General features: G+C 38.9%; 1 protein-coding gene across 1 annotated transcript in view; it reads left to right on the top strand.

Annotated features, from left to right (window-relative positions):
- The window catches only part of LOC122810226 (AFG3-like protein 1), a 1103851-nt gene that overhangs the window by 440075 nt on the left and 648642 nt on the right, over positions 1-15134 (top strand). The window contains exon 7 of the mRNA XM_044081735.1: positions 6485-6609. Within this exon, the coding sequence (XP_043937670.1) occupies positions 6485-6609 (125 nt within the window). The remainder of the gene's footprint in view (positions 1-6484; positions 6610-15134) is intronic.

A 15134-nucleotide genomic window follows, 5' to 3' on the forward strand; every position in this document is an offset into this window, starting at 1 on the left:
GAGATCGCACTACAGTGAGGAAAAGGGAATATTCCCTTATCCGCACTGTAGTACGATTTCCGCAACAGTCATTCCCCCTCGACTCCCTCTAGCTGCAGGCATAATTCCGCAAAAGTGCTTTTTCGGTAAAAAGCACTTTCGCAGAAGTATGCCTGGCTGTTTGTGCTTCGGAAAATGGCTTTGAAGGATTTAATGAGTTAATTAATACATCGTGTAATTTGTAATTGTATATTAACAGAGTGAGTGGTGTGTATGGTAGTTCTGAAGAAGTCCCTTTTGGGATGAAAGCACTAAACACTACTGTTACTTTTTAATAAACTGGTGCAAAGTATTGCCATGGTTTCCATCGCTTTTTTTATTTTTGATTAAGTAGTTTGGATTGGACACTCTAAATTGGCTCTAGGTGTGAGTGTGTGCGCCTTCTGTGGAAGGTTGGGTGCCGGGCTGGCAACTCGAAACCGTAAAACTCCACTGCCAATCATGAGCGGACAGATGATCCTCTGTGGCGACCCCTAACCGGGAAAAGCCGAAAGAAGTCGTTTGAGTTTGTCTTGTGAAAAAAGTGACAGATCTTGTCTGACAAAGTATGAGCAAAACGTCAGATATAACAGCTGTTTTTTTTATTTGTAACCCCCCCCCCCCCAAGCTGATAGTGCTATTAAATTGTTTTTTCAAAGGTGTGTGCAGTAGCATGCCAGAATCCTTCTTAAGATGGAAAAATATAGCCTTGTGGCAATAAACTGGAGGAGCCATCATCCTCGGCAAGGAGAGAAAGCCATGGTGGAAGTTGGACTTGGGCATTTAGTATTAAGCCTGATAACTATGAACTGTTGTAAGCTGACTTAAAATTGAATAAGCTGTCTTGCTAGAAAATAGCAATTATGTCTTCCATTTACAGCTGGTGGTGCCTGTCATTTTCCCATGCTTTTTAACAGGTGATTTTACCTTCTACCATTTTTGAGGGCTACACTTCACCTCGCTAACTCAAAAAATTGTGTACATTTTATAATACTGAGGTCACATCTCTGTTTACACATGGATGCAGGATGTTCAATTTTTCTCCAAGGTTGTGTGATAATGGACACACAGGAATATTCCTTTCTTTCTTAAACTCCTGATTTTTTTCAAATTTGCAATGCATCATGTTAAATTATTTTCTTTTTAAGGTTGGTGGTCTGGGCTACATGGATCCATTTTCAGACCACAGCTGACACAAGTAAGAAAAGAATTTGAGTATGTCAGTGTTCACACACACACACTTTCCTCCACACATGCACTCTGTCCCAAAAATACAGTACAAGACTGCTTCTAATCAGGAACACACACACGTATGCTTGCACGCCCACACACTCTCATCTCCTACATAATTTTCTTCAGACACACACACACAGTCCCAAAAACATAATACAGCACTGCTTCTAATCAGGAACACTTTTAAAATATTATTCACTTGAGAAAATAAATGGGTGAATTAATATACATTTTCTAAAATAAAAGAAAGCTCCTGTGTGGTTCTATCACAATCCTTGCAAGACAGAGGAAAAAACATCAAACTTTTCGTCTGCGTTTTTTCTACCATCTAGCTAATTGCCTACTTACTGTGTTTAGTAGGGAATGTGACAGAACCACAGAGGGACACATTTTACTTAACTAAAAAAGAATAATTAAAAATGTAAATAAAAAAGATTTTTTTAAACAAGAATGCTTTTTATTCAATCATTCTAACAAGTAAAAAATAAGGAAGAAGAGTGAAAACTTTGCAAAAGAAGCACAGACGAGCTGATTTTGGAAAGGCATTCGTGGTTGGTTTTGCTTATTCCTGTACTGCTACTGGTACCTCACAAGTCTGAATAACTATTCAAGACCTTGTGAACTCCTCCCACCCTGGCCCTTTTTTCTTACAGAAAGTTCGAATCTCCATTTTTCACTTTAGCAACAGTTCAGAAAATGTCTTGTGAAAATAATTTATCAAGGTAACAGATGTCAGTTGGAGGAAATTCTTTTTCAGGAGGCATTCTTCCTCCTCCAACAAATCACCCTCTTTTATTTCCACCAACTGTTCATCGCATGCTGTTCCAAGGAGTGATAGAACTACTTCCTGCATCATAGTGCCAAAGAAAGAAAATGCCTGGAGACCAGTTCTGGATCTTTCTTTCTTAAACCTGTTTGTGGTAGTGCCAAAATTTAAAATTTCACTTCACAACTTGTTACCTCTTCCTCTTTCAAATTTCCTGGCAACACTAGACTTAAAAGATGCATGTCATCATATCCCTCTTCAGATGTTTCTTAACATTTTCTGTGTCCTAGATCATATCGGTTCTCTCCCTTATCATTTAAACTGTACACTTGACAGGAGAGTGTTCACCTTATGTCTAGCTCCAGTTATAGGTTATTGCAGGTTACAGGGTATCCACATTTTTCCATATTTAGACAGTTTGTTTATATTTGCAGTCTTTTTCAAAGTGTCAGGAATATATCTTTCTCTTGGAGAGAGATCTCTTACACAAGCTGGGATTGCAAGAAAATATTCAAAAGTCTTTCCTGATTGTGTTCTTGGGATGTCATCTAGACACCTCAGTTCAGAGTTTTTCTTCCACGGATATCTTTATTTAAATGTTTCAAAGGTTTTAAACTATGACTATGGTCACTGCTAGGGAATATCTCAGGATTTTGGGTATCATGGCATCAATGATTCTCATAATACCACTGGCTAAACTCTACATGAGAAAAATACAGTTGTATCTGAAATCTCTTTGGTCCCCAGCATCAACACCCTTTATCTTTTCAAATCTCAGTGCTGGGTTTGTCAGAAGAGAACTCATTTGATGGAGACAACAGATGCCCTTAAATCGAGGTCTCCCCTTCTCCCTCCTTACTCCAAAGAAGTCAGTCACCACAGACATTTCAGACTGCTTGGAGAGCTGTTTCTGGAGGGAAAAAAGTGCAGGGTGTGTGGACCACCAAAAACAGATGCAAGCACATAAATATCAAGGAGATACTTGCCCTGATCAAAACCACTCAACTCTCTGAACCATCTTTGTTCCCCAGGACCTCTTCAGATGGTTGCAGACAATATCACAGTCGTGCAACATCAACAAGCAAAAGGGAACCAGGTCGTATCCCCTTTGTAGACTAGCCGAGTTTGCTTAGGATATAGCTTCACAGCACATTCTCACTCTTAAGACATCCTGCATGCCAACAGAGCAAATCTGTGTGGCTGACAATCTGAGCAGGCCCAGGCAGACCCTCATAAATAGAAACTAGGTCGACGTCTTACAAGATTTTACCATCTTTGGGGATTTCCTCAAGTAGACCTCTTTCTTGGCCCAGGCAGACCCTCATAAATAGAAACTAAGTCGACGTCTTACAAGATTTTACCATCTTTGGGGATTTCCTCAAGTAGACCTCTTTCTTCCTCTTTGAACAGTCAACTGGCAAGATTCTGTTCTAGGACTCCATACATGAATGCCTGGAGGACAGATGCCTTTTCTTTTCCTTGGACTGGAATACTCCTGTATGTTTTTACACCCTTTCCACTAATGTCTAGGCTTCTTCTGAAGATTCAGAAGGAATCTCCCAAGATCATTATGGTGACTCCCTTCTAGTAGAGGCAACAGTGGTTCTCAAGTCATTTGGAAATGGCCTGGTGCAATTACCACAAGCTTCCTCACAGACTGGATCTACTCACACAAGAAAAGAGATGGCTGATGCACCCCAACATCAGTCAACTTCAATTAACTGTTTGGATGGTAGGGTCTTGGTTCCTTTTAGGCACCTGTTTACTGAGTAAGTGCAGCAGGTACTAATGGAGGCGAGAAAGCCTGCTACTAGAAAATCATACATTAGGAAATGGAAAAGGTTTTCCAGATGGTGCCAACAACATAACCAGCACCCATTCAACGCTACTTGTTCTCTGTTTCTACAATATTTGTGTGATTTACTGTGGCCTTTTTTTATTCCTTTGTCAAGGTTTATTTATTGGCCATTTCAGCATGTTCCCATGGATCCTATTCTTTTCAGTGCAGCCTCATGTCCAAAAGTTCTTGAAAGGGGTTTTACATAAGAGGCTTCCAAGAAAACCATTGGCTCCTCTTGAGATCTTAATTTTCTGTTCGAGAAGCTAATGCTTGCTCCATTTGAACCAGCTAGCTTGCTCCATTTGAACCAGCTAATCCGGCTGACTTAAGGTTCTTAACATGGAAAACTGTTTTATTGATTGTGCTGAGCCTGCACGAATGGTAGCCAAGTTGCAAGTTGTTACGATGAGTCAAACCTATTTCATTTTCCATATCTGTAGGATTTTTTTTTAAACTAATCCTTTTATGCCTAAGGTGGTATCTGAGTTTACCATAAGCCAAACTATTCATCTCCCTGTTTTCTTTCTTCAACATAAAATATAGGAGAAAAGATACTCCATATCTTAGATGTCCACATAAATTGTTCAGATCTTTGAATCAGTTATTCATTTCTTCTGAAGGTAAGAAGGGAGAACCTGTGTCAAAACAGAATATTTCCAAGTGGTTTATTACCTGTGGTTATACTCACCATAACAAAACTATTCCAGGTATGGTGAGGGCCAACTCTGCCAGGGTCTTGGCTTCGTCTATGTTTTTTGTAAAGAGTTTGATTCCAGAAATATTCTACAACCTGCTACTTGGTCCTCACTGTAATCTTGATTCCTTCTCTAGGTCTCTAGATCAAGCTTCGTTAGGACCATTCTCCAGGTGCTCTTGGACGCTTCTCCTTCCACCTCCCAGATATAGTCAGCTAAAGCTAATCTACTGTTATAGCTAAGGCTACTGCAGCAGTGATCAATGCAATGAAAATAGTACAGTTGTGTAACTTTAACTTTTTATCTTGGGAGTAGATGTTCGAATCATCACTGCTGCAGTAGCCACTCCCTTCTCATTGTTTTTTGGTATGTTTCTTAAATTTGGATTTGGACTTTATTATTTCTAGTGTTGTCTTCTCCAGACTCAGCCTCTGTCTCTACTGGCATGAATGCTCTGTAGGGCTTTGCACCCTAACTTGCCTTTTTGTCAGCTCAGCTTAAGCCACCTGACTGTTTGGATGCATGGAAGGTGCACTGAAGCTTTGGAAGCCAGCTGGCCATTATATTTTTTGCAGGATATAACCCATATAGCTAAGGGTACTGTAGCGGAGATCTTTCAAACATCTACTGTTATGGTTAAGTTTAACTTGCACAACTGTACTTTATTCATTGGGCTTTTTCAGTGGAGGCCCAAAGAAATGTTCTCCACAGCAGATATGACTAACGGTTATCAGTATCATTACATGTAGACATTTATGTGGTCCAGAGTGATCACGTAGAAGGATGTACGGAAGCAAAATAAATACACAAGTGCTTTGCATTTTATAAGAGAAAAAAATCTAAGTTTAAGTATGCTGTTCTCTGCATGTGTATACAACCATAAGATATATATGTATAAGCACATATAAATATATATAGGCAAATGATACTTTAATAGAGCATAGGGTGCATGTGTTTTACAGTCGACGGGAGTTTATAGGTAAGCTGTAGACAAAGGTTTGTGTGTGTGTGTGTGTGTGTGTGTGTGTGTGTGTGTGGTGCATATTTCCATCTATTTGTGTGTGTGTGGAGATAGTGTGTGTATATATAGATATATATATATATATATATATATATATATATATATATATATATATATATATACACACACACACACACACACATCTACATACGTGTGTGTGTGTGTATATATATATATATATATATGTGTGTGTGTGTGTATGTATATATATGTATGTATATATATATATATATATATATATATATATATATATGTGTGTGTGTATATATATATATATATATATATATATATATATATATATATATATACACACACACACACACACACACACACACACACATGTATGTAGATGTGCGTATATTTGATAGATATATATACACGCACGTGTATGTAGATGTGTGCGTGTGTTGTATGTATATATATATATATATATATATATATGTGTGTGTGTGTGTGTGTGTGTGTGTGTGTGTATACAGATATATATATATATATAGTGTGTGTGTGTATATGTGTACGCACACATGCATAAGCACTGACAGATATGTGCACATGTATAATTTTTTCCCTCGTGTGAATAGCTGGCCACCTCATTCTGCTGTTTCGAAGTTCGATAAAGTATAAAATAATGCTAACTAATTGGAGTAATGAGTCACATCTACACTGCATATGATGTCAGTATATATATATATATATATATATATATATATATATATATATATATATATATATATATATAGATGTAGATATATTTTTAAGTCTCTTAATATTGTAGGTATACAGTCTTTTGGTTTTACAGTACTTTCCTGACCCAGATTGCAGCTTTGAAAGACATGTGTTGTCTCCTGAATAGAAAGTAGTAGTAGTAGTATTAATAAAATAAAAAAATATTTTTTTTCTTTCTTTCTTAGCGGTATGTTTGGTTTAATATTGGCAGCGTTGACACCTTCGAGAGGAACTTGGAAGCAGCACAGTTAGAGCTCAATATTGAACAGGCAAGCAGAGTTGCGGTGGTTTACACAACGGAGAGTGATGGGTAAGGTGGGGAAACAGGTTACTGTTTCAATAATTCCATTACAAATCATTGTATTTATTATGTTGACTACTTTCTGTAATGATGAGTCAATTATTAGTGTAATGTAGTCAGCTACAGCTTTTTACTTGATGTTGAGCAGGTTCAAAGTGCAATTCTTTTGGAGTTATTAGACTGACTGGTACTTTTCCGTTAAACCCCTACCATGCGTGCTGGGACCCGGACTGCAGTGTTTTGCCTTGATTCTTTCTCCAGGGCTTGGGATGTGACATGGCTTGGAGTCTTACTCGTCCTCCAGCATCCTCCCCGTTGTCCTGCATGTCCGTGGCCTTAGTTGTATCCCCACGGCTTGGGGTCGGCACCACACTGTGGTTTCACCAGACCTTGTGGGCTTACATGTTTTCCCACTGTTCTCCCCTTCCCTACTACATGGGTGCGGGTAATTTCTGTGTGTTGCTGTAGGACCACGCTTTCCTTTTTCACACACCTGCCAGTCTAACCCTACCTTCTCCTGTGTTTTTGGGGATCGTTCTTCTTTCGGACGTAGGGGGTGTCAGGGACACACGGTGACCTAAATCAGGAACAAGCAGTCACCCGCAGACGTGCAGTGGTGCAAGGGGGAGGACAGTGGAAGGCAAGTCGGACTGCAAGGTCTGTAAAAGACCAACCCCGCTGTCCACAAGATCTGCTAACCTGGGACAGCCGTCAGTGGCCTAGCAGTCTTCTGCCGATACGACACAAGTTTACATCATTAAAACCCATCTGCCCCATGTAACACTTCTTCCCCAGAAATCGGGGGCTGCAGAACACTGCCGATGCACGGCTCAGTGAATTCACTGCACTGGTCTGAAAGGATCTGCACGGCCTGCTGAGGAGTCATCCCAGAAACACTGCAATCTGGGACCTAAAATGTGTGGTAGGGGTTTAACGGAAAAGTACCGACTGACTGATACGTCATCTGAACTGTCTGTACTTTTCTAGTAGACCGAATAGCAGCTTTTTTTTTTATTTCCTGTTTTGTGAGGTTTTCAGGATTCCCTTTTCAGCAGAGTGCCTGTGAAAAAACTCTCCAACCACAAAAATAGATCATAAATTGTGCAGATACTTGGATTATGCAATGACATTCCAAGGCAGTACAAGCTATAAAAGGTAGAACAAACTAAAAATAATTAAAGAAAAAGTAGAACATCAATATATTTATAGCTATTTAAAATGAAAATGGCACTAGAGAATACATTTTGTTTGTAGTGAGGAGAAGACAGTAAGCTGGCTGTGATAGTGATAAATAGTTATATTATTTTAGGTGTGAAATGTATAGAAGTAATGATATTAGCAAGGAGGTCTTAGACAAGAAAGAGCAGAGGAGCAGTTAGTAGTAGGAATTGTGACTAACCAAATGCAAGACACTGTTAAGGCCAAGTTGATTTCATGTTGGGTTGAAGTTGAAATTTAAATTGAGAGTTTTCAGTTAGTCTCGTTGCAAGGGAGGTTTTGTTCCATAGATTTGTGGTGTAGAATACAGGGTGTCTCTGGCTTTCCTGTGGAATAGTTTGTTCTTGGATCAGAAGGATTAGTTAATTGTGCATATATGAAGGAGGTTTTGTAAGGATGAGTATTTTTCTGGATGATAAATATTGTATGTTGCCTGTACCTTTGAGTAAGAAGTGTGTTTTAGTACTTCCATCCAGTTTAGATGCTTCAGAGCTGTGCAGTGATGGGTCCAAGATAGAAGATAGGTAGCACATTTGGCCACTTATTTGGAAGGAGGGAAGACTGATGCTTACAGAGGAAGTAAGCAAGCAGAGGCTAGTATCTTTCTTTTGATGTCTGTCAGAAAAGGTTTCCTTTTATGTAGGTGGTTTGATTTTTCATTTCTCTTTTTACTGTGTCTTACATATGGTGATCAGATGTTAATCTGTCATACATATGGACTCAGAGTTTAGCAGGTGGAATAACTTCAATTGTAGCTTTATTTGAGGACGTTATAGTGAAAAAGGAGTTTCCTCCCACATCCCAAAGACATGCTGCAGGTGGATTGGATACTCTAAATTGGCCCTAGGTGTGCGTGTGAGTGTGCCTTCTGTGGAAGGTTGGGCGCCGGGCTGGCAACTCGACACCGTAAAACTCTACTGCCATTCAATGTGCGGACAAGGTGATCCGCTGTGGCGACCCCTAACCGGGAAAAAGCCGAAAGAAGAAGAAGATAGTGAAAAAGGAGCTTTTGTTTGAGTGTTTAGGGTTGAATATCACCAATTTTGTTTTGGGTTTGACTAGCAGATGTACATCTGTAACCATATTTCAACATTAAAGAAAGCTTCTTTGGTTTGTCTTTGCATTTCATGGAGAATACTAGCAGAGCAAACGAGAGTGCACTAGTCAGTGTATTGGGCAATGGGGATGGGTTTGCTGGCTGAATGTAGGTCATTAATAAATATGGTCAATGTAAGTGGGTCCAAGATTTATCCTTTTGAGACACCTTCTGGTACTCGGAGGAAGAAAGCGTAATTGTTGTGCCCACTTCACTGTTTAGAGTCTGTTGAATAGGTAACTATGAAGCCATGTAATTGTGGATGTGGAGAAGCTAAGGTTTGTCAAGTTGTCTAGGAGTTATTGCCTTGATATGTTATCAAAGTTCTTGGTTAGGTCTAAGAGTGTAGCAAGGGTCCATGCTACATTTGTTCCTCTTGGTGTTATCTAAATTTAATAAGCTAAGCAAGGCAGTACCTGTGCTGTAGAATAGTCTAAAGTCATGTTGAGGAGGAGGAGGATATGATGTTTTAATCCAGAAGGTGTTTAAAAAATTGTAATTAAATGTTTTTCTAGCACTTTGATAGTGGGGAATAGGATGGCAGTTGATCAGTACTGGACAGTGCTTTTAAATTCCCTCCCTTATGCAGGGGAATAATGTAAGATTGTTTTGAGAGTGTTGGGACATACAACTCTTGAACTGATCTGTTAGTAAGGCTAGATATGGGAGTAAGTAAGAGCATCAATTGCCATCCTAATATGTTCTTTTGGAAGACTGTCTATTGCAAGTGTTGTGGGTTTTGGTTTAAATAATACCTCTTGCCGTGGTTCGGATAATGTTCATAGTGGGGTTGTGGTCACTCGCAGTGGGGAGGAATAGATGATTATGTTTATTCACACTTTTATGCCACTCTTAAAAAAGTGGGTACAAAATGTCTTTGGTAGTGATTTGATTTGGTTCAGTTGTTTAAGGGTTTGGCTGTGAAGATCTGCCTGGATTTATAAGATTTAAGATTTGTTTTCCAGAAAAGTTTAGGATTGTTTTGTTGGGTGTTTTTTTTTTTTTTTGATAACAAGAAGACTTATCATAGATGACATTAAATATTAGTTAGGTTTCTGAGTGCTTAGAAATGTATTTTTTCCATGCCTTGTCACATTTGTCTGTTCTAGTTGACCAGGAAATCTGGTTTGTACTTTTCTTTCTCCTTTGTGGTTGGCTGTTTAGAATGTTGAGAACTGTGACATTAACATTTCAAGGCATCAACAAAAGGTAGAGATTGCATTATGGTCCGGTCCAGTACTGTTGTTTTAAGATTTGATGAAGATCTGTGTATTAAAGATGAATAGGTTATTGGTTTGTAGGAGTGCAATTTAGTTGCTCCTTCATTGTGTCAGCAAGAGTGCCTGACTTAATGATGTTTTTAGGCTCTAAGGAGAGGATCCAGTCAAGAGTGGACTCTTACTGGTTTTCTCATGTCTGGTAGTGGTATTTATGAACTGCGTGTAGCTGTGCAGGTATGTGAGTTGACCAGCAGATGAGTTTGAGGCTGCCTGCTGCTAGTCAGTGTTTAGGTCACCTAAGGTAAAAGTTTCATGGGAGATTTGTGAATGCATCTAGTGTATGGTATCTTTTTAGAGATGATATTCCCTGAAGGGATATCATAACAGTAATGCAGGTATTTTGTGAAAGTTGAATTTTTTTTGGAGAAAATGAGTGTTTGTTATTAAATTGTGATACCCATTCAGTCTGTCCTTTGTTAGATGTGATGACACTGTTTCTATGGGGGGAGGGGGTGACCATGTTTCTTTTCGAACTGGAATGTCTGGTGTGTACTTAACTGTCCAGACATGGAGCTCCGCAAGCTCATTGCCTATACATCTAATGTTAATGTGATAAAATGAAATAAATGTACCCGTTTGAAGCAAGCACTACGAACCAAACACGAAATAAAACCACACAGTGCTTGTGTGTGTACTCCACAATAAGCCTCACAAACAGTCTGAGATAAAATCCAAGAACAGTGTTTATTGAAAAAAACAGTTGTTTAGCACTTTCATCCCTCCATCTATGCTCTGGGACATCATCAGAACTAAAAGACAGGAAATGAAGTCACCATATATACCTAATTCTTGATTCAATCAATTATTTAAATATCTTGTAGAAAATTGATGCAACAACTTTAAAATGATACCCTTAACTACACATAAACCATAAAAAATCTTTGTAAACATTAAAAACATTACAAAATTAAAAAAAAACTTTTAGTCTTTAAAGCTTAAGGGATCTCCTTTTCAAAACTGGTAGTAATGAAAAATAATTATTCAACCCTGGTGCGTTTGTGGCGTATAGTCTAACAATCCAGTAAAATTCTCTTAAGTCAACATTGATGTCCCAGAGCATAGATGGAGGGATGAAAGCGCTAAACAACTGTTTTTTTTTCAATAAAAGCTGTTCTTGGATTTTATCTCGGACTGTTGGTGAAGCTTATTGTGGAGTACACACACAAGCACTGTGTAATGTGATAAAATGAAATAGATTTGGTTGATTTTATGATGCTTGTTGAAGAAGACTGGGCTAGGGTTGGTTGGAGTGTATATCTCTGTAAACTGCAGGAGTGAGATGTATTGAATAGTACAGGGTACAGCCTTTAATTTAATTTTATAACTTGTGTAGTAGTTTGGTGCATTTTGTTTATTTGGTCATTGTTCTGGTTTGTAGAAGTGAAGGTGTGTAGAGATGTGGATGGAGTAGATTTGGAAGGTGTACGTGGGATTTGATTGTGGGATGTGTTGGGTGTTACAGGTGGTGTCTGATAATGGGAGAGAATGTGTTGATCGTGGTAGGTAGAAGTATGAGCAAGAGCTGAGAGTCTGATAATGGGGGTGAATGTGGTGATCGTGGTAGGTAGAAGTATGAGCAAGAGCTGAGAGTAAGAAGAGGGAAGTAATTGGCAAGACCATTTTTGCCAGGTAGTACTGTCTGGATGGAAGAGTATTTGTGAGAGGACGGATGTTCTCTATGGGCTTATCTATTTAGTGGAGGACAGTATAGCTGACAGGAAGTGCAGTAGTAGAACAGTGGACGTGGTTAGAAAGTATTAAAGAACGAAATGAAGTAGTGTTAGTTGGTATTCTATAGGAAAATGGGATGCGTGCGAGACTTAAAGGGTTAAAATGTGAATGTTTAAACTAGAAATTATAGTACATCAGGACATGGGTAATTGTAGATGGGATGCAGTGCAGGAAAGTGAGAGTTTTATGTTACATTATATGGTATTGAGAAGAGAGGAACACATAGTATGGGACCGATTGTGATTGACATGAGAGTGTAGTAGAGACTGCTGAGAGAAAAGGCAGAGGGTGCATTATGTCAGATGGTAAGTTGGTTGTGGTTGATTTTGGGAGTGGCTATATTTACAGATTTGTGAATGGTGCAAGTTTAAGTGAATAAATTAAATTAGCATGGATTTCCAAGAGTGGTGGCGTAATATATTAGTAGGAAAAAGTACTCTATTAGATGGGACTATGACTTTTGGTAGTGTTGTGCATCAATTTTGAGGTAGGGGGTGTAGACTTTAGTTATATAGTTAGACAAATCCCCAGGGCAGGAGGGGTGTGAAGTGGATCAGTCCCTAAAGACCTTTAGCCAGTCAGTGTGCACATGAGCACTAGCAGCCACAGGGGAGGATTGCAAGTTGCCTGTAGGTAGTTTCACATTTATATATTAGTAATTACATAACTTGGATGCCTTCAAAATACTGTTACTACAATACAGTGCGAGTCTAGACTATAATAGTAGTAATGAGAGAGAGACTGGTAGAAGCTTCTTATGTAGAGCGTTGTGCTGCAGAGCCCAAAGTGGATCAGCCTGCAATGCACTGACATTTTAAACATTAGTTAGGAAGTAGATGGATAGGTGTTCTTCATTAGATTACTGTTGCAGTAGCCTAAGCTGTATGGGTTATATTCTGCCAAAGATAGGACAGCTGGCCAGCTTCCAAACTTAAGGTAGCTTCATGCTCCTTAACCACCAAACAGCTTGAGGAGAGTGGTATGAAGTCGTTGAGAGTATCCTGTTGGGGAATACTTTCTACTTTCATCAATTTTTGTGAAGAAAAGTTTATCTTCTGTTAAAAATTGTTGCTGTTTGGCTAGGACTGGTGTTTTTTGGTTGTCACTAAAAATTTTACATTATTTATTTAGTCAGGGTACCCTGGTTGACAAAATCCTTTCAAAATACTATTGTTTTAACTAAAAAAAGTTAGAATTTGTACTTGGGGCTACAATTAGTGTTTTGTGGGTTGTCACTAAAAAGTATCGCATCAAAACTTACTTTTTCAGTTGGGTTGTAGTCAGGGTTGCCAGACATCCCTATTTGAGCAGGTGTATCCCAGGATCAGCAGTCCAATCCGGAGTCCCCGCGCTGCCGGTTAAAATCCCAGCAAAACAGCCTCCACTTTCTGATTTATGCTTGGCCTGTATCATGAATCGCAAAGCGGAGCTACTTCTGCTTAATGCGGAACTGCCTGCCTTTTTTTTTTTTTTTTGTCCCTATCTGGCACTTCAGAAATCTGGCAACCCTGGTTGTAGTACTGACTGTCAAAAGCTTACCTGCTTTTTAGACCATTTTTTGTTTTGTAGAGCCATGTATAATACTTCAGTGGGTTATAGAATCTCTTCCCACAGATCAAATATGGAAAAGATTTTATTAAATCTTTCTGATGCCAAAGAAAGGTGAAAATTGGAGACTTGCCTTAGACCTTTCTTTTGTAAAGCTTCACATCAAAATGACAGAATTTAAATGTGCTGTCTGCAGTTTGGTATTTCCCATCCCACTTCTTTTTTTTCTAGGAAATCTGGATTTAAATGATGATTATCATATTCAAGTTCTCGAAAGTTTTCAGATGCTTTTTTATGTTTCTCTGTCTGATTTACATTTTCAATTCTCTGCTTTACCTTTGGCTTGCCTCTACAGCTCCAAGGGTGTTTACAAAATGCCTAACTCCTATAGTAGCCCATTATATGTTGCTGGGCATTCACATGTGTCCATATTTAGACTGCTGCCTTACTTTTGCAGATCATTTTACTAGTTAAGAATGTATGGATTGAGTAGGAAAAAAGCATTCTCAGTCTGTGACTTCAGGTGATCACAGAGAAATTCTCTTTCATTAAATCTCAAAGAACTGTGTTTCTGAAATGTCTCCTGGATAACATCCCTCATGATGGCTTTTTTTTTCTTCAGAACAAAGTATAACTTTACAAGGAACAATTTCTGATTTTCCCAGCCAATGTCTGGCATTTACCTGGGTATTTCCTAAGACTCTGGGTTTCATGTCTTCTATCAATGTCATGATTGCTTTTGCAAGACTTCACATGAGAACATTTAGTGGATTTGCAATCACTTTGGTCCCAACACCAGAAACCCATGTTATCTCAGATTCCAGGACTGAGATTCTGTAAAAAGGGAGATACTCATCTAAATGTTGAATTTGTAGCTTTAGTAAATGCACTTAAATCTCTGCCATCTTTGAATTCCAAGCCCTTTTTTAATAATCACAGACACCACCACAGTGATGTGTTGCATAATTGGGAGGGGGAAGTACAAGCTCTTACTTTTGCAGATTAGTTGTAATAGCCTGGAAAGTTGCATCTTAGTACAATTTATCTGTGCAAGCTGCTTATATTCCTCCAGAGCAGAATGTTGTTGCAGACCAGCTGAACAAGACTGGGCTAGACAATCACAAATGGAATTTGAAATCCAAGGGGCTTCAGTGAGTGATCTGACTGTGGAATCTCATCAAATAGATCTTTCTGCCTCCATTCCTAAAATACAGTTAAAGAAATTCTGCTGCAGGGTTTCTTGCACAAATATCTGAAGGACATCACCTTTTCATTCAGATAAATAAGAGTGTTCCTGTTTGCCTTTCCACTTTTTCTTTGATGACTAGAGTTCTTCAAAAGATTCAGAAAGACTCTCCCAGGATAATTGTGGTAACCCCGTTTTGGTCCTGGCAGCATTGGATGTTCATCATTCTCACCGCTTCAGTAGTCTTTTGGCTATATGGGTTGTAACCTGCTTTTAGGATACAACAACCGGCCAGCTTCACACCTTCACTCTGACTGCTGATTTCTCAGTCCAAAGGAGGGAAATCACCAGTCGGTGTATAGAAGTTTTTAGGTTCTGTATGAGCAACAGTCATCCTTGAAACTTCATTTTTGGCAAATAAGTCCCCTCAGGGGAACCTTTCCACACAGAAATGTTTCCCTTTTAAGAAAAGTTA

Source organism: Protopterus annectens, chromosome 8.part1 (genome assembly GCF_019279795.1).
Source record: "Protopterus annectens isolate FY-2018-M chromosome 8.part1, PAN1.0, whole genome shotgun sequence".
Taxonomy (NCBI): domain Eukaryota; kingdom Metazoa; phylum Chordata; order Ceratodontiformes; family Protopteridae; genus Protopterus; species Protopterus annectens.